Source organism: Schistocerca cancellata, chromosome 11 (genome assembly GCF_023864275.1).
Source record: "Schistocerca cancellata isolate TAMUIC-IGC-003103 chromosome 11, iqSchCanc2.1, whole genome shotgun sequence".
Taxonomy (NCBI): domain Eukaryota; kingdom Metazoa; phylum Arthropoda; class Insecta; order Orthoptera; family Acrididae; genus Schistocerca; species Schistocerca cancellata.
Genome location: NC_064636.1, coordinates 171780991 through 171803942, shown reverse-complemented (window position 1 = coordinate 171803942; position 22952 = coordinate 171780991). Strand labels below are relative to the sequence as shown.

Below are 22952 nucleotides of genomic sequence, written 5' to 3'. Positions count from 1 at the left end.
CTGTCTATGCTGGTTGCTGCTTGATATATAAGAAATAATTTTGATTGATATTTTTGGGTCAGTTGCTTATTGTTGTACCTGCCTTCAAGAATAAACAAAGCTTCGGATACAAATATCAGACTTGTGCACCATATTTTCTTGCTGCCTGTTTCTAATTGATGAATATATGTGCTTATTAGTGTTATGGCCTTGACAGCTTCTACACAAGATATCTGTTTGAAAGTCTCCCTCTCCCTCCAGTCTCCCTCCAGTCTCCCTCCAGTCTCCCTCCAGTCTCCCTCCAGTCTCCCTCCAGTCTCCCTCCAGTCTCCCTCCAGTCTCCCTCCAGTCTCCCTCCAGTCTCCCTCCAGTCTCCCTCCAGTCTCCCTCCAGTCTCCCTCCAGTCTCCCTCCAGTCTCCCTCCAGTCTCCCTGTTCCCCAGTTCCTCTCTGAGAGAGTCATGTAGGAACAAGACACAGAAACCTTGATGGTTCAATTTTTTGCTATTTCAGTTTCTTGAAGACCCATTGAAGGCTGACGGGCTTAGTGTTTGGGTAAAGCAAGACCCCGAACTGAAAAAGCATGCTGATGGATCTGAGCATAATGTAAGTTTTCACACAAGCACTGTATTGTGCAGGAAGTGTAGTAAGAATGTCATGACACAAATATGGGGTATTAAAGCTAAATTTCCATGGATGGTGAACAATTCTAACCTATGATATCAGCTATTTTCAAGAATGTTTGCGGTCTTCCAGTTGACTCTAGTTAGCTGTGTTATTTGTAGGTTATTACCAATAGTATTTTAACAGCACTTATAACAAGCCTATCTTTACAAACCATTACCCTTGCATTAATTTTTTTATTATGATTGTATGTAACGAATGTCTTAAGTACATATTTGGTGCCAACAGAGCAAGGAAGACTTCCTTCTACATCTACATCTACATGACTACTCTTCAATTCACATATAAGTGTTTGACAGAGGGTTCATCGAACCACAATAATACTATCTCTCTACCATTCCACTCCCAAACAGCGCACGGGAAAACAAACACCTAAACCTTTCTGTTAGATCTCTGATTTTAATTTGATGACCATTCCTTCCTATGTATGTTGGGCTCAACAAAATATTTTCGCATTCGGAAGAGAACGTTGGTGACTGAAATTTCATAAATAGATCTCGCCGCGATGAAAAAGTCTTTGCTTTAATGACTTCCATCCCAACTCGCGTATCACATCTGCCACACACTCTCCCCTATTACGTGATAATACAAAACGAGCTGCCCTTTTTTGCACCCTTTTGATGTCCTCCGTCAATCCCACCTGGTAAGGATCCCACACCGCGCAGCAATATTCTAACGGAGACGAATGAGTGTAGTGCAAGCTGTCTCTTTAGTGGACTTGTTGCATCTTCTAAGTGTCCTGCCAATGAAACGCAACCTTTGGCTCGCCTTCCCCACGATATTATCTATGTGGTCTTTCCAACAGAAGTTGTTCGTGATTTTGACACCCAGGTACTTAGTTGAATTGACAGCCTTGAGAATTGTACTATTTATTGAGTAATCGAATTCCAACGGATTTCTTTTGGAACTCATGTGGATCACCTCACACTTTTTGTTATTTAGCATCAACTGCCATCTGCCACACCATATAGCAATATTTTCTAAATCACTTTGCAACTGATACTGGTCTTCGGATGACCTTACTAGATGGTAAATTACAGCATCATCTGCGAACAAGCTAAGAGAACTGCTCAGATTGTCACCCAGGTCATTTGTATAGATCAGGAACAGCAGAGGTCCCAGGATGCTTCCCGGGGGAACACCTGATATCATTTCAGTTTTACTCGATTTGCCGTCTATTACTACGAACTGCGACCTTCCTGACAGGAAATCACGAATCCAGTTGCACAACTGAGACAATACTCCATAGGCCTGCAGCTTGATTAGAAGTCGCATGTGAGGAACGGTGTCAAAAGCTTTCCAGATATCCACAAATACGGAATCAACCTGAGATCCCCTGTCGATAGCAGCCATTACTTCGTGCGAATAAAGAGCTAGCTGCGTTGCAGAAGAATGATGTTTTCTGAAACCATGCTGATTACGTATCAATAGATCGTTCTCTTTGAGGTGATTCATAATGTTTGAATACAGTATATGCTCCAAAACCCTACCGCAAACTGACGTCAATGATATAGGTATGTAGTTCGATGGATTACTCCTACTACCCTTTGTTAACACTGGTGTGACCTGCGCAATTTTCCAATATGTAGGTACAGAACTATCAGTCAGTGAGCGAGTGGTTGTATATGATTGCTAAGTAGGGAGCTATTGTATGAGTGTAATCTGAAAGGAACCCAATCGGTATACAATCTGGACCTGAAGACTTGCCCGTATCAAGCGATTTGAGTTGCTTCGCAACCCCTAAGGTATCTACTTCTAAGAAACTCATGCTAGCAGCTGTTCGTGTTTCAAATTCTAGAATATTCCGTTCGTCTTCCCTGGTGAAGGAATTTCGGAAAACTGCGTTCATTAACTCCGCTTTAGTGGCACAGTCGTTGGTAACAGTACCATCGGCACTGCGTAGCAAAGGTATTGACGGCGTCTTGCCGCTTGTGTACTTTACATACAACCAGAATTTCTTCAGATTTTCTACCAGATTTTGAGACAATGTTTCGTTGTGGAACCTATTAAAGGCATCTCGCATTGAAGTCCGTGCCAAATTTCACTCGTCTGTAAATTTTAGCCAATCTTCGGGATTTCGTGTTCTTCTGAACTTCACATGCTTTCTCCATTGCTTCTGCAAGTGTCCGGACCTGTTTTGTGTACCATGGGGGATCAGTTCCATCTCTTACCAATTTATGAGGTATAAATCTCTCAGTTGATGTTGCTACTATATCTTTGAATTTGAGCCACATCTCATCTACATTTGCATAGTCAGTTCGGAAGGGATGGAGATTCTCTCTTGGGAAGGCTTCTAGTGACACTTTATCTGCTTTTTTAAATAAAATTATTTTGCGTTTGTTTCTGGTGGATTTGGAAGAAACAGTATTGAGCTTAGCTACAACGACCTTGTGATCACTAATCCCTGTATCAGTCATGATGCTCTCTATTAGCTCTGGATTGTTTGTGGCTAAGAGGTCAAGTGTGTTTTCGCAACCATTTACAATTCACGTGGATTCATGGAGTAACTGCTCGAAATAATTTTCAGAGGAAGCATTTAGGACAATCTCGGAAGATGTTTTCTGCCTACCACCGGTTTTGAACAAGTATTTCTGCCAACATATCGAAGGAGGGTTGAAGTCCCCACCAACAAAGCCATATGAGTGGCGTAGTTATTTGTTAAGAGACTCAAATTTTCACTGAACTGTTCAGCAACTATATCATTGGAGTCTGGAGGTCGGTAGAAGGAGCCAATTATTAACTTAGTTCAGCTGTTAAGTATAACCTCCTCCCATATCAATTCGCATGGAGTATCTACTTAGACTTCACTACAAGGTAAACCACTACTGACAGACACAAACACTCCACCACCAATTCTGCCTAATCTATCTTTCCTGAACACCGTCTGAGACTAAGTAAAAATTTCTGTAGAACTTATTTCAGGCTTTAGCCAGCATTCTTCACCTATAACGATTTCAGCTTCTGTGCTTTCTATTAGCGCTTGTAGCTCAGGGACTTTCCCAGCATAACTACAACAATTTACAACTACAATTCCGACTGTTCCTTGATCCAAGCACGTCCTGTATTTGCCATGCACTCTTTGAGATTGCAGCCCACCCCGTACTTTCCCGAGGCCTTCTAACCTAAAAAACCGCCCAGCCACACAGCCTCTGCTACCCGTGTAGCCACCAGCTGAGTGTAGTGAACTCCTGACCTATTCAGCAGAACCCGAAACCCCAGCATCCTATGGCGCAAGTCAAGGAATCTGCAGCCAACATGGTCGCAAAACCATCTGAGCCTCTGATTCAGACCTGGCTCTGCACCGAAGGTCCGCAGTCGGTTCTGTCAACAATGCTGCAGATGGTGAGCTCTGCCTTCATCTCGTAAGCAAGACCAGCAGCCTTCACCAAATAGATAGCCGCTGGAAACCAGAGAGAAGTTCCTCAGATCCAAAGCGACACACATCATTAGTGCCAACATGTGCCACCACCTGCAGCTGGCTCCACCCTGTGCTCTTCATGGCATCCGGAAGGACCCTTTCCACATCAGGAATGACTCCATCCAGAATGCACACGGAGTGCACACTGGATTTCTTCCCCTCATTAGCCGCCATATGCCTAAGGGGCCCCATTACACGCCTAACATTGGAGCTCCCAACTACCAATAAGCCTACCCTCTTTGACTGCCTGGACCTTGAAAGCCGAGAATCATCCTCTGAAACAGGGCAGGCAGCTGCATCTGGCTCAGCCAGAGACAGTGCCTGAAACCTGTTTGTCAGACGCACCGGGTGGGCTTTCTGATCAGTCTCCGGGGACGTCTTTCGCTGCCTGCCATGCCTTGGAACAACCTCCCAATCAACCACAGACGAGGGCTCAGCCCCACTGCGGGCAGCAATCGGGGCAACCACAGCGGCAGACCGATCTGGAGACAGACGGGACGAGGTTGACATCCCCATGATACCCAAGTCCGGCTCCCCACAATGGTGCCCATTGGCAACAGCCTCAAGCTGCGCGACCGTAGACAGCGCCGCTTGCAGCTGTGAGCGAAGGGATGCCAACTCAGCCCTCATCTGAGCACAGCAATCACAGTTCCTGTCCATTCTAATCGGTGTTGAACAACAGTTACTGAAACACATGTCCGTGCCTGGATAACGCAAGGGAAACACGCAAAGAATGTATGAACGAACCTGTACAAATGCCTAACGACTGCGCTACAATCTGCCTGAATTTATGATTACAGTAACTAAAACTCGAAATTACACCTCCTACATGAAACTCACACGCAATTTAAGTAAGAATCTACGAAGTAAACACTAAAGCGCGATGCTACAACTCTCAAATACTATAATACGCCTGAAATCTATGAATTAAACAAAAACATGCAAAGAAATTAAGAATTAAACTACGTAACAAATAAGTAAGCTAAGATTATATGACTTGCTGCTGGCAGCTGCTTATCCAATGGCGGCAGGGGGAAGTAATTGTTAATCTTGTTACGTGCCTCTGTGTCACAGTGCTATAACAGATGATGTGGAACTATGATATGTGATGGGTATTTTGTAGAGTTCCCAGTCATTGTTCACTGTAGTATTTACATCATTGCTGACATCCTGCTTTCGCTGTATGTAATTCTGTATGATTTTCATCCAGTACACATGACAAATTTTAATTGTTTCCTAAAGAGCAGCCACTGAAAATACATGGTGTAAATAGCATTCAATTTGGTAAATTTTGCTGATAATGTGTGGAATGCCATATTCATTTGATTAATGGACAAAAAGTCCTCTTGTTTATGGGTTTACAGCTGGAAGATTATTTGCATCTATTTATTATCTGAGCTTAATTTAGAAAAGTTGCCGCACTCATATATAAAGTTCGTATGTGGGAGTACGACCACCCGATAAAGCATGCCATAGTGCCTTTGAAATCAGAGTGGACTATGTGACAGGAATAGAAAGAGAAAGTATGCCAAATAAATACTACACAATGGCTGATAGCAAAATCAGAGACAATAGAACTGATTTGGATGCATTCTGACACTCACTCTTCCCAGTCGATAAGAATCTCTGTAAAGTTGGATGACACTCATGAGAAAGGAATAGGGAGAGCTGTCATATATACATAGAAGTTAGCAAGCAGTTATAATTCACAGAATGTTTCCTTCTTTCAGTCCATTGAAGATCCATTGGGAATATTGTGGTCCACTGATTTTATCAAGGAGGATCCTGAATTAAATTTGGAAATGAGTGTAACTGAGAATATTGTAAGTATTTACATGTCTGATATATTGCCTGTAGTCAAGTAATAAGTCTTTTGTTAAGTTTGTAGAGGAAAAGATGCATTGCAGTGAAATTGACAGATTGTCAGTTTTTTGGAACTTGTTCATAATTGTAGAGTATTCTTGTACTTTTGCAATTGACTTTGATTTCACCTGTTATGTGCTGACTGTTTTAAATAGAAATAGAAATGGAAGGGGATTGGTGACTGGTATAATCTCGTTTTATGTAGCCCTTGTTCGTGTCAACTATATTGTATAATGGCTGTGTGCGATGGTCGCAAAATTCACATTTAGGTAAAGTGTAAGTTCTAATAGTGTAGGTCATTTGAGAAATATTCCTCCTTTCAATAACTTCTGATAAATGCAGTTCAAAAATCATTGGCTGATGTTATCTTTTGTGTGAATATTATTCTTACTTTTGACCTAAAAATTTTTTGGGTTATGAAAAAGAGAGATAAAATTTGTGTGTTGTAGATCAGCCCTGATAATTTGGCCAGGACCTGTATATATTGTGGCAGCTTCTGTGGTGCCTGTTGTATTAGTTATAAAAGTTTCAGTAATAGAATAACTCTGTGTATGGCTTTTGGTGAATGATAGTACATAGATGAAGCCATGTATGACCTTGTCATTAGAGTCCTGGCAGATCTAAAGAAGAAAGATAAATTTTTTAAATATGATTTATGACCTTGGTAAGGCAAAGACATGCTCAAATTGATAAATATGTCACAGGAATGAAATTAGACAATGATTGGGGAACATTTAACATACAATTGCAGAAGGTTAGGTACTGGCTCGCTCTTGATCTCATTGTTCATAAACAAACTTGTTGCAGTTGCAAATCATTCTTCAGGCACAACATGTTGGCTTCTTCAACACAGAAATGTGTGGTGATAAAAGCATACAGGTCAAGGAACCAAACGATCATGCTACAGACAGCTCACATTATGTAAAGGAGTGTAGCTGATTCACAGCTAACAGGCCAAGAATTTGACACAGAGACTCATGTTATGCCACTTTAAACAAATTAAAGGGAGGCATTGGCATCACAAGTAGACAGGACAGTAAGTGAAACAGTAGTACTGTTGTTCCACAAGAAGGGTTTTACAGAAATGAGAATGCCACACGTAGTAGTCAGGGATGTGCATATGAGGAGCTAGGCCAAAACAACAAACTGTACAGTGTCCTAAGGCATACCTGTAGTTGTCAAAGTGGATGGATTGTAGTTGGTGACCACTTACCATGAAAATACAAAAGGCCATACTGGCCTTCGTATTCAGTCAGAGAGATCACAGGCCAAACAAGATGTCTCCATGTCACCAGGGCCAGAGGTTCAAGGATAGTGTTCACTGCATGGAGTGATGCTCCCATAGCAAGTGTGTAGAACAGTGTGTTTCTGGTTGTGTGGTCTGGAAAACCATGTCATGTGCTTGGCACTGAAATCGCTGATGTGTACCCCCCCCCTCCCCCCACTTGTTGCTTTGAAAATATGTAACTTAGATTAAATAGTGGTAGAGACATGAGCAAATCTACAAAGAGGATGTGTGATGATAACAGTGATCCTGAGTGGCACATGCAGTTTTGCAGTGAACATCTGTCAGCTAGTGACATGCAGTATTTGTGGTCTCAGGAGCATAAAATGCTAAGGCTTATTGATGCAGAAAAATTGGACTGACCATTTTGATACTGGCACATGTCCAGCAATATTCTGTATTAATTGTGGAATTGGGAACTTTTTTAGGTAATTACATGAGGAGCTAGAACAAGCTAGCAAGATAGCAAAGTAATTCTTTGCTGGAGAAGCAATTAAGTGATAGGCTGCCACATCTGTCATTGGTAGGTTCAAACAGTACGTAGGTGTTATGGAGATGCTTCAGGAACTCAAATGAGAACTTCCAGAAGGAAGATGATGTTCTTTGGATGAACACTATGGAGAAAATTTAGAGAATTGTCATTTGAATTCTGATTGCTGAACAATTTTGTTGTTTCCAACATACATTGCACATAAGGACTATGATGATAAAATTTGAGAAATCGGGGCTGATATGGAGGCACATAGACAGTCTTTTTCCCTTATATTTTTGAGTGGAATGGGAACGAAAATGGCCAGCAGGGTTATGGTGTACCCTTCCCAATGCACCATTAGCTGGATAGCGGAGTATCGATGTATGTGGAGATACTAGGTAAAATAAGTAGCTGACTAATGTAGTAGGAGCAACAGTGATATTTTTCATAGTAGTAAATGTACATTAACATACATACAAAATAATCCATTAGCAGTTTCCATAATTAGCAGTGTCAGTAGATTAGCACTAGTCACAAACAGCTGGTTGTCAGTATACTTCAGAGGTAAATATCCTGTGGGAGCTTCTGCCTTAAGATTTGCAGACTGGTTCATTCCAATTCCATCCACATCTTTGTTTATGGAATGCAATGTGTAAATCAAGGAATGAACAAATGAATAACATTCACATCCCATATCTAGCCAGAGCAGAGGTTACAGTGTTGAAAGCAAATTTAATTTTATGGAAACATTTCTGAAATGAAATGTTCAATAAGACGCAACCCATCAAGACAAATCATCATATTTTACTGAAAGAAACTATACCTGTATAAGCAATTCTTCAGGATGTTTAAAATCATCAGATTTCACAAAGCTATAATATTGTAATAAATAAAGGTACAGAATTGGTGTCGGATTTTTACTGCTATATATGCCTGAAAATCTTTTATTTACAAAGGAACAATATGATCTTCCCATTGCTTACAATTCATTTATGTGCACATTTGATATTAAGGTGGTTTTCACAGCTGTGTTTAGGATCAGATTCATCATTTACTGATCACAAAAATCAAAATTCTTTTAAACACATTTAAGCAGCCATGTGATAGACTTGATCCATGCATTTGCAAGCGTGTCAGTTTAGGAAACTCACTGCTGTTGGCATGTAGTATCATCCAATGATGTTGGAAGAGGGGGACATACATGGAGCCTTTCACAAACTCCCGCCAGTAAAAGAGATAGCATACTGTGAGATGAAGCAAATTTCCAGCTCAGGTCTGCAGCACCTTTAGCTGATAAATCCCTCAGGCAGCTAACTGTTCAGAAGTGCTCTTTTGTGCAGGTTCCAATGCAGTGGTACACAATTCATATGAACAATTATATTTCTGATAATTTTCCATCTCTTCTGTTTTTGGTCGATCTATGTTTTTTTCTAATATTGTCAACTTTCTTCAGTTTGTTACAGAATTCCCTTCTCTTCAGATTCAGTTCAGTGCCAATCCCACTAAACTGTTCATCACATCCCATAATTTGAATAATGAATCATGATCACTACCAACAAACTTCTTCCCCCATATTGCATGGCACATTACCCTTATTAATGTTGCAGCTACCAGTTCAAGTCTTATCCCTAGAGGACTCATTTTATAACATATAATGTAATTAGAAACAACCTGCTACTGGAAGTAGTAGACATTACTGTACACACACTAAATGATACATACTGCATACAATTCCTTGATGTCTGCTTGGGTTTCAATAAAATGGGGTCAAGAAAATGGTAAACTTCTCAAGTTGATCCCCTCAGCATTGCTCACCTTGAGGCAATTATGATAACATTTCTTGGAGTTTTGACTTGTTTTTGGAAATATCTTCTGGGACATCCAACTGCAAATAAATAAAATTTTTGTTACTTAATGTAAAAGCCAATAGGGAGTTCCATAGTGACATGTAGGTGCAATATCCCCTAGGTCAGTGAAGAGGTTTATGCAAGGTGTTCTGTTGTCAACAACACATCATTTGTACTACAAGCTTGTATAGGATAAATACTAATTTGTTTATAGCTGCCATGTCCTATAAGATTATACTGTAGGGTAGTTCTGAGTGAAAGCATGCTAGGAAGCATTTTTTGCAAGTTGACACTCTCAAAGAACACTCATTAATTGCAAGGCAGAGAGATACGAGCTTTTTGGTTAGCTCATTCTTGTGCTGGTGCTTCCTTAATTTAATATCCATCCAGATGCCCAAGAACTTAACTCATAAATCCTCATCCAGTGCCTGTAATTGATATCTCCTTGTATCTGTAAGTCATTTGGACTTGTTTGGAGTTGCATCATGTGTCCTTATGTAAGTCTAAAGGTTGAATTTTTATTCTGTTGCCTGTAAACCAGTTGATCCATTATTCTTCCGGCTGTTTTTAGTATGAGTGTGTTTGCTGGTTATCAGTGTACTTGTCATTAGCAAGCATTGCAGATTTTGAAGAAGGCATCTCCAATGGTTTTAGCACAACATATATGTAGGTCAGGATAAATCAAATGCTGAACCCTGTGGGACATTGTATGTATTGTTTCCCCATTGTGTATTCAGTTTTCCTCCCAAGGCATCATTTATTACTACAACCCAGTTTTTTGTTGCTAAGCTAAGATTCAGTTCTTGTAAGTGTGATTCTTTTAACACCACAACACTGTAGTTTCCTGACTAAAGGGAGATGAAGGTTGTAATGTGATGCCAATAAGGTTTCTCCACTTCTACTGCATATTTCAGTCATGCTGTAAAGTCAGCACAATATTTTAGTTATTAGATTGTTGCAATCATAACAAGAAGAGCTCCTCCTTCTATCAGCAGATGATTCTTGTGACTGATTTGACAATTCATCTGATGAAACTGATGTCTGGTCAAGTATACACTTCCTGACTGAATCTGATGTATCTAATTTCAATGGTCACCTCCCCCCTCCCCCCCCCCCCAGTTTTTTCAGCTACTGTTAAGAAATTATTGTTTTCATGGCCTGATATTATCTCAGTTTTTCCTAAATATTAGGCTGGTACATAAGTTGATAGCACTTTCATTTTGCATGTTGGTATTTCCTGTTGCTGAGGGTTTATTTGTCAATTGTCATTTTTTATTTGTAGTTCACTGTTGCTCTTTGAGTCTACATATTGTCAGTTTGTCATTTGAATATAGTAAGTGGAACTGTGGCCACTAGATAGTGGAGTGCCAAGTGGAGAAATAGGAGCATTGTTGGGTTCTATATAGGTGTAAAAGCAATGGAGGCAGCCAGAAACATTTGCATCCTGTTTGTATTTAATACCATTGGACAGAGCTATTCAAGAAAATTATTTTTTCATTCTAGGGAGAATTGTTTTGCCATTAGTGACTTACCTTTGAGGTTTGATGGAGATAATTTAAATGCATTAATTCACAATGATCCATGTCACTGTGCTTGAGAACTGTCAAATCCAATGAACTGTGATCATTTCATGACCTGATATTTGTGTGCAATGGATAAGGCTCAAAAATAGGGTGTGTGGATACCACGTGCACTAAACCAAAATTACAAAAATGGATGGCCATGTGCGCATTCTTGCTTGCCTTTAATCAGTTGTATGTGAACAACACCAATCATTTCTGCCCTGTATCATTATGCTGATCAGAAATAGTGGCTTTGTGCTAAAATAAGGAAAAGAAAGGAATGGTTGAGCCCAAACAAAGCATCAACAAAAAGCATCCACAAAAGATAATGTACATTCTGTGTGGTTTACTATGAATTGCATCCTTGAGATGTAACCACTGATTACTACTGACATTTACTGTCAACAGCTGAGACTGGTTGCAGATGCTGTACATGAACAATGACCAGGAAGACACTACTCAAAGGAAACGCCTGCCCACAATATGCTAGACTGACAAACAGTACACAGGAGTTGGGGTTTGGTCATTGCACACCCACCTTATTCAACTGATCTTGCACACTCAGATTTTCTCCTTTTCTGCTCTCAATCAAACAGCCTTCAAGGAACTTCCTTTCCAGATGAAAATGTGCTCAGAGCCTTGCTTAATGAGTTCTTCACCTTAAAACCAGGTGACTTCTACAGTTACAGAATGAAAGTCATCACAGCATTCAGAGACTGTTGTAAATAGTGAAGGAGAATATTTTGTTGATTATTTAAGTTTCTCTTATTTGTATCTGTTATATATTCAAATTAGGCAATATGCCATGAACCATATACCAACTAAGTGATAGCTGCAAAAGGGTACATATGCCTTATCTTTTTTTCATTTTACTGGTAAACTGTGTTTCCTTTCATCTCTGTCTAACCAGTATATATAATATTTAAAATAATACTTGGTCTGTTAAGCCCAGTGTCTCAATAGAGATGTTAGTATTATACATATCTTTTGCAACGCAGTTAACTCAATAGATGTGTGCTAAGTCTTCAATTATGAATCATATTGTCTTTAGTTGTCAAGTTTATAAAGAATTTAATATTTTCTCAAAATAATTATGATCCCCCAGTAAGGTTATGGCTGAGTAAATGACAGACGATTCTTAATTTCTTGTCACAAAATGATGTGCTCTGTTGAGAGGTTAATATAACATATGCACGGTTGTTTCTCAGGACATTTTAGTAGTAGTATCAGGGTCAACTGTGTTGTGACAGTTTTATCCAACATAAAAGCTAATTACTCTTGTTCTGTGGTATTCGTTTAAATAATTTTAATAAACAACGCAAGGGGTTCATTGAAATATTATCAAAAAATGAGCATAGCTTCTAATACTAATTACATATGAAAAAAATTCAATGAAGAATTGTCAGAATCTGTAAATTAGTTATTAAATTTGTTTACTTCAGTGTAGAAATGACTGAAGCACTAAATGTCCACAAATTGATGTTGGATGTTGGAAATAATTCTAATTTGTTGTATAATCAGTAGGCCTGGTAGTTGCAGTGGATAAAGATACAATTACTTCTTAATGGAATACAACAGTATACTTACTCATTAATGGTCAGTTGAATCAAAAGTAGAATTCAGCTGAGGAAACAGTGATTCCAAGTTTCCTCTTGGACAATCACACACAAGAAAAATGAGTTTCATTAATTGTTATAGTAAGATTTCCTTTTCTAAATGATTGATGTGTTCACACAGTTGGCTGTGTGGAATTAAAGGTAGCTCCTGAAAGAATTTTGTACAATTATATTTAAATCAGAAATTGTTTGAATTGCACCCTTCCTTTAAAATACAAGTACTTACGGAATGGGTTACATTAGGCATGCAGTAATTGTATCTAAAACTTGTAATCTTGAAGATGAAAGTAAAAAACTAATTCCATTTTGGACACCATAGATTCTATACATGGCTCGCACAAATAGCGTCATTCATAGTGCAATTTTGGATACTCTAAGGAACTAAAACTATACATAAATCATATGAGTTAAACACACAAGTCTTTCAGTTTTTCAGATTCATGTTGCAACACAGTCGTATGTCCCAATTCTAAACACATAAGAAATATCTGTTGCTTTTTAAATAATCATTGGTTGATTTATTAATGTTCAGATTTGTTCAGTTCAAACAAAAAGTGCTGTCACTTTTGTGTTGTTGTTGCTGTGGTCTTCAGTCCCGAGACTGATTTGATGCAGTTCTCCATGCTACGCTATCCTGTGCAAGCTTCTTCATCTCCCAGTACCTACTGCAACCTACATCCTTCTGAATCTGCTTAGTGTATTCATCTCTTGGTCTCCCCCTACGAATTTTACCCTCCACGCTGCCCTCCAATACTAAATTGGTGATCCCTTGATGCCTCAGAACATTTCCTACCAACCAATCCCTTCTTCTGGTCAAGTTGTGCCACAAACTTCTCTTCTCCCCAATCCTATTCAATACTTCCCCATTAGTTACATGATCTACCCATCTAATCTTCAGCATTCTTCTGTAGCACCACATTTTGAAAGCTTCTATTCTCTTCTTGTCCAAACTATTTAACGTCCATGTTTCACTTCCATACATGGCTACACTTCATACAAATACTTTCAGAAATGACTTCCTGACACTTAAATCTATACTCGATGTTAACAAATTTCTCTTCTTCAGAAACGCTTTCCTTGCCATTGCCAGTCTACATTTTATATCCTCTCTAATTTGACCATCATCAGTTATTTTGCTCCCCAAATAGCAAAACTCCTTTACTACTTTAAGTGTCTCATTTCCTAATCTAATACCCTCAACGTCACCCGAATTAATTCAACTACATTACATTATCCTAGTTTTGCTTTTGTTGATGTTCATCTTATATCCTCCCTTCAAGACACCATCCATTCCGTTCAACTGCTCTTCCAAGTCCTTTGCTGTCTCTGACAGAATTACAATGTCATCGGCGAACCTCAAAGTTTTTATTTCTTCTCCATGGATTTTAATACCTACTCCGAATTTTTCTTTTGTTTCCTTTACTGCTTGCTCAATATACAGATTGAATAACATTGGGGAGAGGCTACAACCCTGTCTTACTCCCTTCCCAACCACTGCTTCCCTTTCATGTCCCTCAACTCTTATAACTGCCATCTGGTTTCTGTACAAATTGTAAATAGCCTTTCGCTCCCTGTATTTTACCCCTGCCATCTTTAGGATTTGAAAGAGAGTATTCCAGTCAACAATGTCAAAAGCTTTCTCTAAGTCTACAAATGCTAGAAACGTAGGTTTGCCTTTCCTTAATCTTTCTTCTAAGATAAGTCGTAAGGTCGGTATTGCCTCACGTGTTCCAGTATTTCTACGGAATCCAAACTGATCTTCCCCGAGGTCGGCTTCTACTAGTTTTTCCATTTGTCTGTAAAGAATTTGTGTTAGTATTTTGCAGCTGTGGCGTATTAAACTGATTGTTTGGTAATTTTCACATCTGTCAACACCTGCTTTCTTTGGGATTGGAATTATTATATTCTTCTTGAAGTCTGAGGGTGTTTTGCCTGTTTCATACATCTTGCTCACCAGATGGTAGAGATTTGTCAGGACTGGCTCTCCCAAGGCCGTCAGTAGTTCCAATGGAATGTTGTCTACTCCGGGGGCCTTGTTTTGACTCAGGTCTTTCAGTGCTCTGTCAAACTCTTCACGCAGTATCGTATCTCCCATTTCATCTTCGTCTACATCCTCTTCCATTTCCATAATATTGTCCTCAAGTACATCACCCTTGTATAGACCCTCTATATACTCCTTCCACCTTTTCTGCTTTCCCTTCTTTGCTTAGAACTGGGTTTCCATCTGAGCTCTTGATATTCATACAAGTGGCTCTCTTTTCTCCAAAGGTCTCTTTAATTTTCTTGTAGGCAGTATCTATCTTACCCATAGTGTGATAAGCCTCTACATCCTTACATTTGTCCTCTAGCCATCCCTGCTTAGCCATTTTGCACTTCCTGTCGATCTCATTTTTGAGATGTTTGTATTCCTTTTTGCCTGCTTCATTTACTGCATTTTTATATTTTCTCCTTTCATCAATTAAATTCAATATTTCTTCTGTTACCCAAGGATTTCTACTAGCCCTCGTCTTTTTACCTACTTGATCCTCTGCTGCCTTCACTACTTCATACCTCAAAGCTACCCAATCTTCTTCTACTGTATTTCTTTCCCCCATTCCTGTCAATTGTTCCCTTATGCTCTCCCTGAAACACTGTACAACCTCTGGTTCTTTCAGTTTATCCAGGTCCCATCTCCTTAAATTCCCACCATTTTGCTGTTTCTTCAGTTTTAATCTACAGGTCATAACAAATAGATTGTGGTCAGAGTCCACATCTGCCCCTGGAAATGTCTTACAATTTAAAACCTGGTTCCTAAATCTCTGTCTTACCATTATATAATCTATCTGATACCTTTTAGTATCTCCAGGCTTCTTCCATGTATACAACCTTCTATCATGATTCTTAAACCAAGTGTTAGCTATGATTAAGTTGTGCTCTGTGCAAAATTCTACCATGCGGCTTCCTCTTTCATTTCGTAGCCCCAATCCATATTCACCTACTACGTTTCCTTCTCTCCCTTTTCCTACACTCGAATTCCAGTCCCCATGACTATTAAATTTTCGTTTCCCTTCACTATCTGAATAATTTCTTTTATTTCATCATACATTTCTTCAATTTCTTCGTCATCTGCAGAGCTAGTTGGCATATAAACTTGTACTACTGTAGTAGGTGTGGGCTTCGTATCTATCTTGGCCACAATAATGCATTCACTATGCTGTTTGTAGTAGCTTACCCGCATTCCTATTTTCCTATTCATTATTAAACCTACTCCTGCATTTCCACTATTTGACTTCGTGTTTATAACCCTGTAATCACCTGACCAGAAGTCTTGTTCCTCCTGCCACCGAACTTCACTAATTCCCACTATATTTAACTTTAACCTATCCATTTCCCTTTTTAAATTTTCTAACCTACCTGCCCGATTAAGGGATCTGACATTCCACGCTCCGATCCGTAGAACGCCAGTTTTCTTTCTCCTGATAACGACATCCTCTTGAGTAGTCCCCGCCCAGAGATCTGAATGGGGGACTATTTTACCTCCGGAATATTTTACCCAAGAGGACGCCATCATCATTTAATCATACAGTGAAGCCGCATGCCCTCGGGAAAAATTACGGCCGTAGTTTCCCCTTGCTTTCAGCCGTTCGCAGTACCAGCACAGCAAGGCCGTTTTGGTTATTGTTACAAGGCCATATCAGTCAATCATCCAGACTGTTGCCCTTGCAACTACTGAAAAGGCTGCTGCCCCTGTTCAGGAACCACACGTTTGTCTGGCCTCTCAACAGATACCCCTCCGTTGTGGTTGTACCTACGGTATGGCTATCTGTATCGCTGAGGCACGCAAGCCTCCCCACCAACGGCAAGGTCCGTGGTTCATAGACTTTTGTATTGTGTGAAAAAATTTTAGCCTGTAGAATGGGTTTCAAAATCATTTCCATAGCTTCTGCATTTTCAGAGATGCCATAGATATTGTTTTATACCTCTCTTATTTAAAATTTCTACAGTGACAAACAATCCAGGATTTGTGAGATCAATATGCACATCTTTGCTAGCATCTGTTGCAATTGTCTTCATCTGCAGCGTTTGATCCCCGCAAGAACCACTTTCCACCGGAATACTGAGCATCCTTAGATATGAGAAGTAGTTTGGTTTTTTCAACCTTCAGGGTTGTTGGGTCAACAGTATTATGATAGCATAAGGTAAAAAATAATAATAATAATTTTGAATATGAGCAAAAAGTTTGACCTGAATGTAATGTATGCTCCCTGTTGTCCAGAAACCATCTTCCAGTACCATAAAACATGGTTTTTCCTTGAATCTGAGTTTGTGCACATTTATAAAAATCAGCCAGCATACCATTTTCTGTGTTTTATCTGGTTCCACACTCCTCACCTCATTGTACCACCAATAGCATCTGTCACAACTTCACCATTACATGCAGTAATGAATAGTGGTCCATTTCCACTTAAAATACTTTCGAACACAAACTGGATATCGTGTAGTTGTTTTCAAATAGGTAGGTACAGCCATCTCAAAAAATTGTCAAAATTTTTGGAGACATGAGATCATCATCTTTAAATCAGCTATTATTTATGTGACAACACAGCAACAGAAACTGTAGAAACTGTGTCATGTGTTAGATCTCATTGGTGATGGTGGCATGATAAAGTATTTCTGCAGCATTCAAGCGCAACATGTGAAGACTGTACTTGTGCATGTGATGAATGAGCACTTTGACTTTTGTCTTCATTAATCAAAGAAACATTATCTGCAAAGTCTGTCTGTAAAGTTCCAGATTTGAGACATCGATTTTGCACATATCCCTAATTCAGCAGATTGTGAGTTTTTCATGAAGCAGTGAAATGTTAAATATAAAATTTGCTTATCAATTTCTGATACAACATCAGTGATGGTACCATTAACTTCTTCATATTTTTGTTGCCTGTCAACATCAATCAATTTTTGCCATTTTACTTCTTTGTCAGTGAACTTCATTATTTAATGTGAAGTGAAGTTTAGGAGTTACAGCTTTTACACTTTTTACACGAGTTCATAGTATACATGAATTAACAGTAAACCACATGTTCCAGTAACTCCTTACCTCAAGAAAAAACGCTCTTGCCAGTGCATTCACCAGATAGTTGGCATGCTACCTACGTACATACATCGAGGTGTATTCAAAACCAACAAAATGTGTAATGAATGAAAGTATCTTTTATTTGCCCCATTTCTTTGTCTGCATGACATTGTTTATAAGCTCCCTGAGGTGAAAATACTATGTAGTGTTTTCGCAGCACTTTGTGCATCTTAGTCTTCGGATCTTTAAATAATTAAGTATCCCATCTGTCAGGTGCTTGACAGATTCTCATCTTTGTTGTAAAAAAATTAAACTGTTTGCTTCTGTTTTTCTGAAACATTGTTATTCAGTTTGTGTAGTTAATGTTTCCTTAAACATTATGGAAGTTGTTGCACGTTAACAATTAATTTGTTTGTTACTGCAGATTTCCATGTTGGGCTCGTGGATGTAACTATATTTTTACCGATTTTCCTGAAGTTTACGCGGATTAGTATGAACCTAAATAGCGTTCTGATTGTTACACTCCAGTGACAAGAGTGGTTTTGCATTTACTTTCTTTGTACATACTCTTCACAACTCTTTCTTCCTCTTTTCCTTTATTTTAAAACTAGACATTTGCTCAGTTGCTCTCTTTCCTTTCTTCTGAAGTCTTGTAACATTTTCTTACATTTTTCTCTGCATTGAATCAGTTGTAATTGATTTGAATATAGTTTTGCAAAATTTCTCTCTCTCTCTCTCTCTCTCTCTCTCTCTCTCTCTCTCTCTCTCTCTCTCTCTCTCTGTCTGTCTCTCTCTCAAACTTACTATCCATTATCTTTAACAAAAAACTAGTATTAATAATGGTTAACAATGGATCAGCCTTCATATACTGATGTATTACTCTGTAACTTATTCAGCAAATGAAACTTTTATTGTTTGATCCACAAAATAATTCCCCCATAAATTCTTTTCTTTACAGTACATATAAAAAAAATTGTTTAGGTTGAAGTTAACTAACAAAAAATGTAAACTTTGTTCATGGCCTACCTTCTGTGTAGTAAGAATCGTTGACATTAAATTCTTCTTTGGATATCACAACTTAATCAGTATTTTTAGTTGCAAATCTGGCAGCAAACATGAAGAATTTAAACTTAAAATGCCTGTAACACTGTAGCCAAACTAAATGTATTTTGTAACTTCATGTATGCAGTTTAAATCAGCACACAGGAAGCGTCATAATGATCAGTAAGTTAGGTATGGTATGTTATGACAGAGTCTTCATATCATTGTAACCTCTACTTGTAACTTTCAAAAAATAGATGTGAGAAATTATTTACATTTTTCCTCCCCAGACAGGAAAATAGATACTACAGCTAAACCATGATGCAAAAAACAAAGATAAGGTTCAGAAAATTATATTTTACTCTTGTGCTTACATTTTTGAATTGCTCAAAACTACAAATTGGTCAGACAAAATGGCTGGCCACGACTTAACTTCAGGAGGTGAAATAGCTAGTACTGACAATGCACGCATACAAAAGTACAAGCAACTTCACTAGCTCTGGGAGTGATTAGTTCCTTCATCTGGAAAGAGGAAGGTTAGGAAAGAAGGGCAGGTCACTGAGACCCAAAGAGTGTCACTCACAAGGAAACATCGTCAGTTAGGCCTTATATTTTAGAGAGAACAAAAGCGCTCCATATTTTATGGAGTAAGACACACTTTTATCTTCAAAAAATTTCCTACAACATTCAGGTGTGTCTTTTACTCAAAATGTAAAAATGTCCATTATTTGATGGAAAATTCCTGCCCGGCTTAAAAAAACAGGCCATATATTCAATGCTGTTGGGAACCTATCTCTATCTGGTAACACTGGATTCAACTGGCAGCAGCAGTGCACCAATGCGATGAACTTGAATTGTGGAGCTTCACAAGCTCGCTAACATTGTCCCCTTCCTGCCCTGCCATCACAAACCCAGAACACTGTCTAGCCTATGATGTGTCAGTGCATTCTACAGTGCCAGTGAACTTGAACTGAAAGTCATTTGTATTATCGGTAACAGAAGAGTATTTCCTTTAGTAGTTTCCTAATGGAAAAAGAGAGGTTTCATATGATGTGGGCTATAAATTGAAGGTAATAGCATATGCAGAACAATACGGAACAGAGCTCCACCAGAAAGAGCCATTCGTGATTGGCTTGCTAGTAAGGAAGAACTGAAAATAATGAGGAAGACTATATGTGTAAATTGAGGACAGAGTGCAAAATGGCCAAAACTACACTGTTATCCAAAATTAAAGCAACAAACGCCACCACTCCTGTCCTGCGTTTAATTCACGATACAGTCCTACATACTGTCAACCAGATGTCTGTACGATCATGTTCAGCACGGAAGGTGGCATTCCAGTCAACTGACAACTATGCCAATGATGTCAGGGCATGTATGAAATGAGGTAGTGTTTGTTGGGTAACCCCACATCCACAATCACCGTGTACACAGTTACAGACAGTGCAGTATGACACAGAGAAAATGCCTACCAGACTCTGCAGTAGAGGGCCGTAGGAAGAAAGGAAGCAGGACAGTAAAAAATTAATGTGGGTTGATGGATTTGTGTGAATTGTTCCAGTGTTTCTTGGATGGGGCGACAGCTCATTGAGACTGAAACTGTATCCCAAAGTCCAGGGCAGGGCCGACCATGTGTGACTTCTGAAATGAGGACTGTTATTTGGCTGTAAGGTCACAACAGACTGCCTTTGTACTGCAGATTAATTGGCTTATAAGCCTGCAGCATCCGCTGGATGTGTTGTATCAAGGTAAACTATGTGCAGTTGGCTTTGGCAGAGTGGCCTTCATTGTTGGAGACCTGCTGTATGTCTAGCTCTGACACATCTTCACAGAAGTCAGCATCTAGAGTGAACAGACAGCTTGCTTGTGACTCAGGGCAGGCTGCCCTGTCTTGCATTCATTTTTGGTGGACCCCATGCTGCATTCCAGGATGTCACTCTGTGTGTCACAGGCATGTGGCATAGGCTGTGATAGTGGGACAAGAATCATGTAGTATACAAACTGCCGAGTACTTCGGCACTCCAGTTTGTTTCTTTAGGGTTTAAGGCATGTGTTATAAATAGAATTCTGGTGGCAAGTGATGAAAAGCTTCTGTCTTTCCACTAGCATGTTGCAGTAGTGGCTGTTGCTATACTATGCAGAGCTGGCTTTGCTTTGCAAAGCAAGTTGGCCATGTTTTGCTTCGCAGTGCATAACACCCTCACCCGTCTGCAGCTGGCTCTGTTTCAACTCTTTTTTGCTGTGGCATATTCTTTTACCATTGATGGTCGATACACTACATTGACCTTTTTATCAAGACTGTCTCTCGGGTTGACCAAACTATACTACCCATTACATCAGAGTTACTGGCGACCATTATTTCCAGCCTTATTTTCCCTCTTTAAGTATCATTCTAACAATTAGTCACCTGGACCCTTTCACTGAATCCTACACAGTTCCATAGGGCCCCTTGCCCTGCACCTTAACTGGAACACCATGGTACTAATTTCATCACTATGCTTCTTGCACAGTCATTTCTTACTCTCTACTCCCCACTTAAAAGCGAAAATAAATCAATTATTCTTAATATTATATCACTGTGCATTCTGCTGCTTTTATGATTCGATTATCCAATGAGGTGGAATCTGAACTATGGCTGGGTCCAAACTTGGTGGTGTTCGTTGTTTTTTGTGTACCAGAACAACACCAGGCTCAGCAGGATGAGTGCTGCTGTGGTGGTTAGTATGACAATAGTCAGTGTTGTCTCTTTCCAGTGCCGATTTTCACAATATGAATTTACACGCTGCATTAAGGTTTCCAGGGAGATTGGTCCCTCCTGCTGATTCAGAAGTGTTTTTGTAGATCGCATTAGTTCTGGCTCTAGAGTTTGATAGAAGCTTCTCGGATTTGTGGCATGTGGCACTTCCATGGGCTCCTCTGGCCAGTACAAATGTGGCTGGGAAATACTCAAGTGAGTTATCCCTACAGCCACGGTGGACAGGCAGACAGTAGGTGCCATTATGTTGAATGATGTTCCATTTAATAAGAAAGCATTCACCTTTCATTCTACCCTCCTTGATATACCCCTCCATTTCTTGCAACAACTAGCTGCTACTACCATGTTCTCAAAGCTAGGGTACAATCCATGTGCCTTGACCTGCTGAAAGTACGATTCTGGCTGGACCACTTTTTAATTGCATTTTCTTTCCTACTTCGTCCCATTAGCAATTTCACTGCACAGGAATCCTGCCCCACTCATATTACCATACGTGGACAGACTATGATTTTCTCTCAGTGGCATTTTTGTAACTTTGCTTCCTCCATTTCTACATATCTTCCTTTGTCTTTTGCAGTTAATAACAGTCGCAGAGTTTTTACTCTTACAAATTTCTTTACTACTCCCCATGTGACGAGTTATGCACGAATTATGTAGCACTCATGATGTGCTTGTTTCCCTGCTGCTGTTACAGAAATGGAAACTTTTCTTCCATCAGTTCTCACTGATGCTGCAGCTGCTCTAAATTAAAGGGCAAGTCTTTGTGCTCAGGTTCTGAAACCGTCATCTTCAGTAACAGTTCCTTCTGTACTTTCCTTAGACCCTTTAAATACTGCCCTTCTTGCAAGAAATTTACCCCTAGCTGAAACACTATCTTCTATGGACTGCAACCATTTTAGTAACTACTTTCCTATTCAAGACCTCTACTTGGGTTTCTAGTTCCCTGATATTCTGAGTTATATGTAATACTGCTGCTTTTCTACTTCAGCTATCTGCATTTCCATGCTTCTTCTCAGTTTTGTATATAAGTTCAAAATCTTATTCACTTAGCCTTACTGTTCATCGTGTCAACCTATTGGGAAGGATTCTTTAACCCCAACAACCATTTTAATGCCACATGATCTGTTATTACTCTAAATGTTCTACTGTACAGATAAAATTTGAAATATGTGAGTCCGCAAATAAGGTTAGCATCCCAATCTCCATTGTGGAATAATTTCATTCTTCAGAATTCAGTTCCCTTGAGCATAAGCTACTGAACGTTCTGCACATTCCACCTCTTCTGATGAGACACAGCCTGCTGCATGGTTATAATGCATCACATAATAAAACAAATTCGCTATGAAAATCAGGAAACGGCACAATTGGACTCAAT

At 39.4% G+C, this 22952-nt stretch overlaps 1 protein-coding gene across 7 annotated transcripts in view; it reads left to right on the top strand.

The window, feature by feature from the left end:
• LOC126108955 (zinc finger protein 492-like) overlaps positions 1–22952 on the top strand; it is a 139395-nt gene that overhangs the window by 36657 nt on the left and 79786 nt on the right. For 6 of the 7 annotated variants that reach the window (XM_049914339.1, XM_049914337.1, XM_049914338.1 and 3 more), the window contains 2 exons: positions 492–584; positions 5811–5903. In XM_049914339.1, coding sequence (XP_049770296.1) covers positions 492–584; positions 5811–5903 — 186 coding nt within the window. The remainder of the gene's footprint in view (positions 1–491; positions 585–5810; positions 5904–22952) is intronic. The other variant, XM_049914340.1, reaches the window with a different exon arrangement.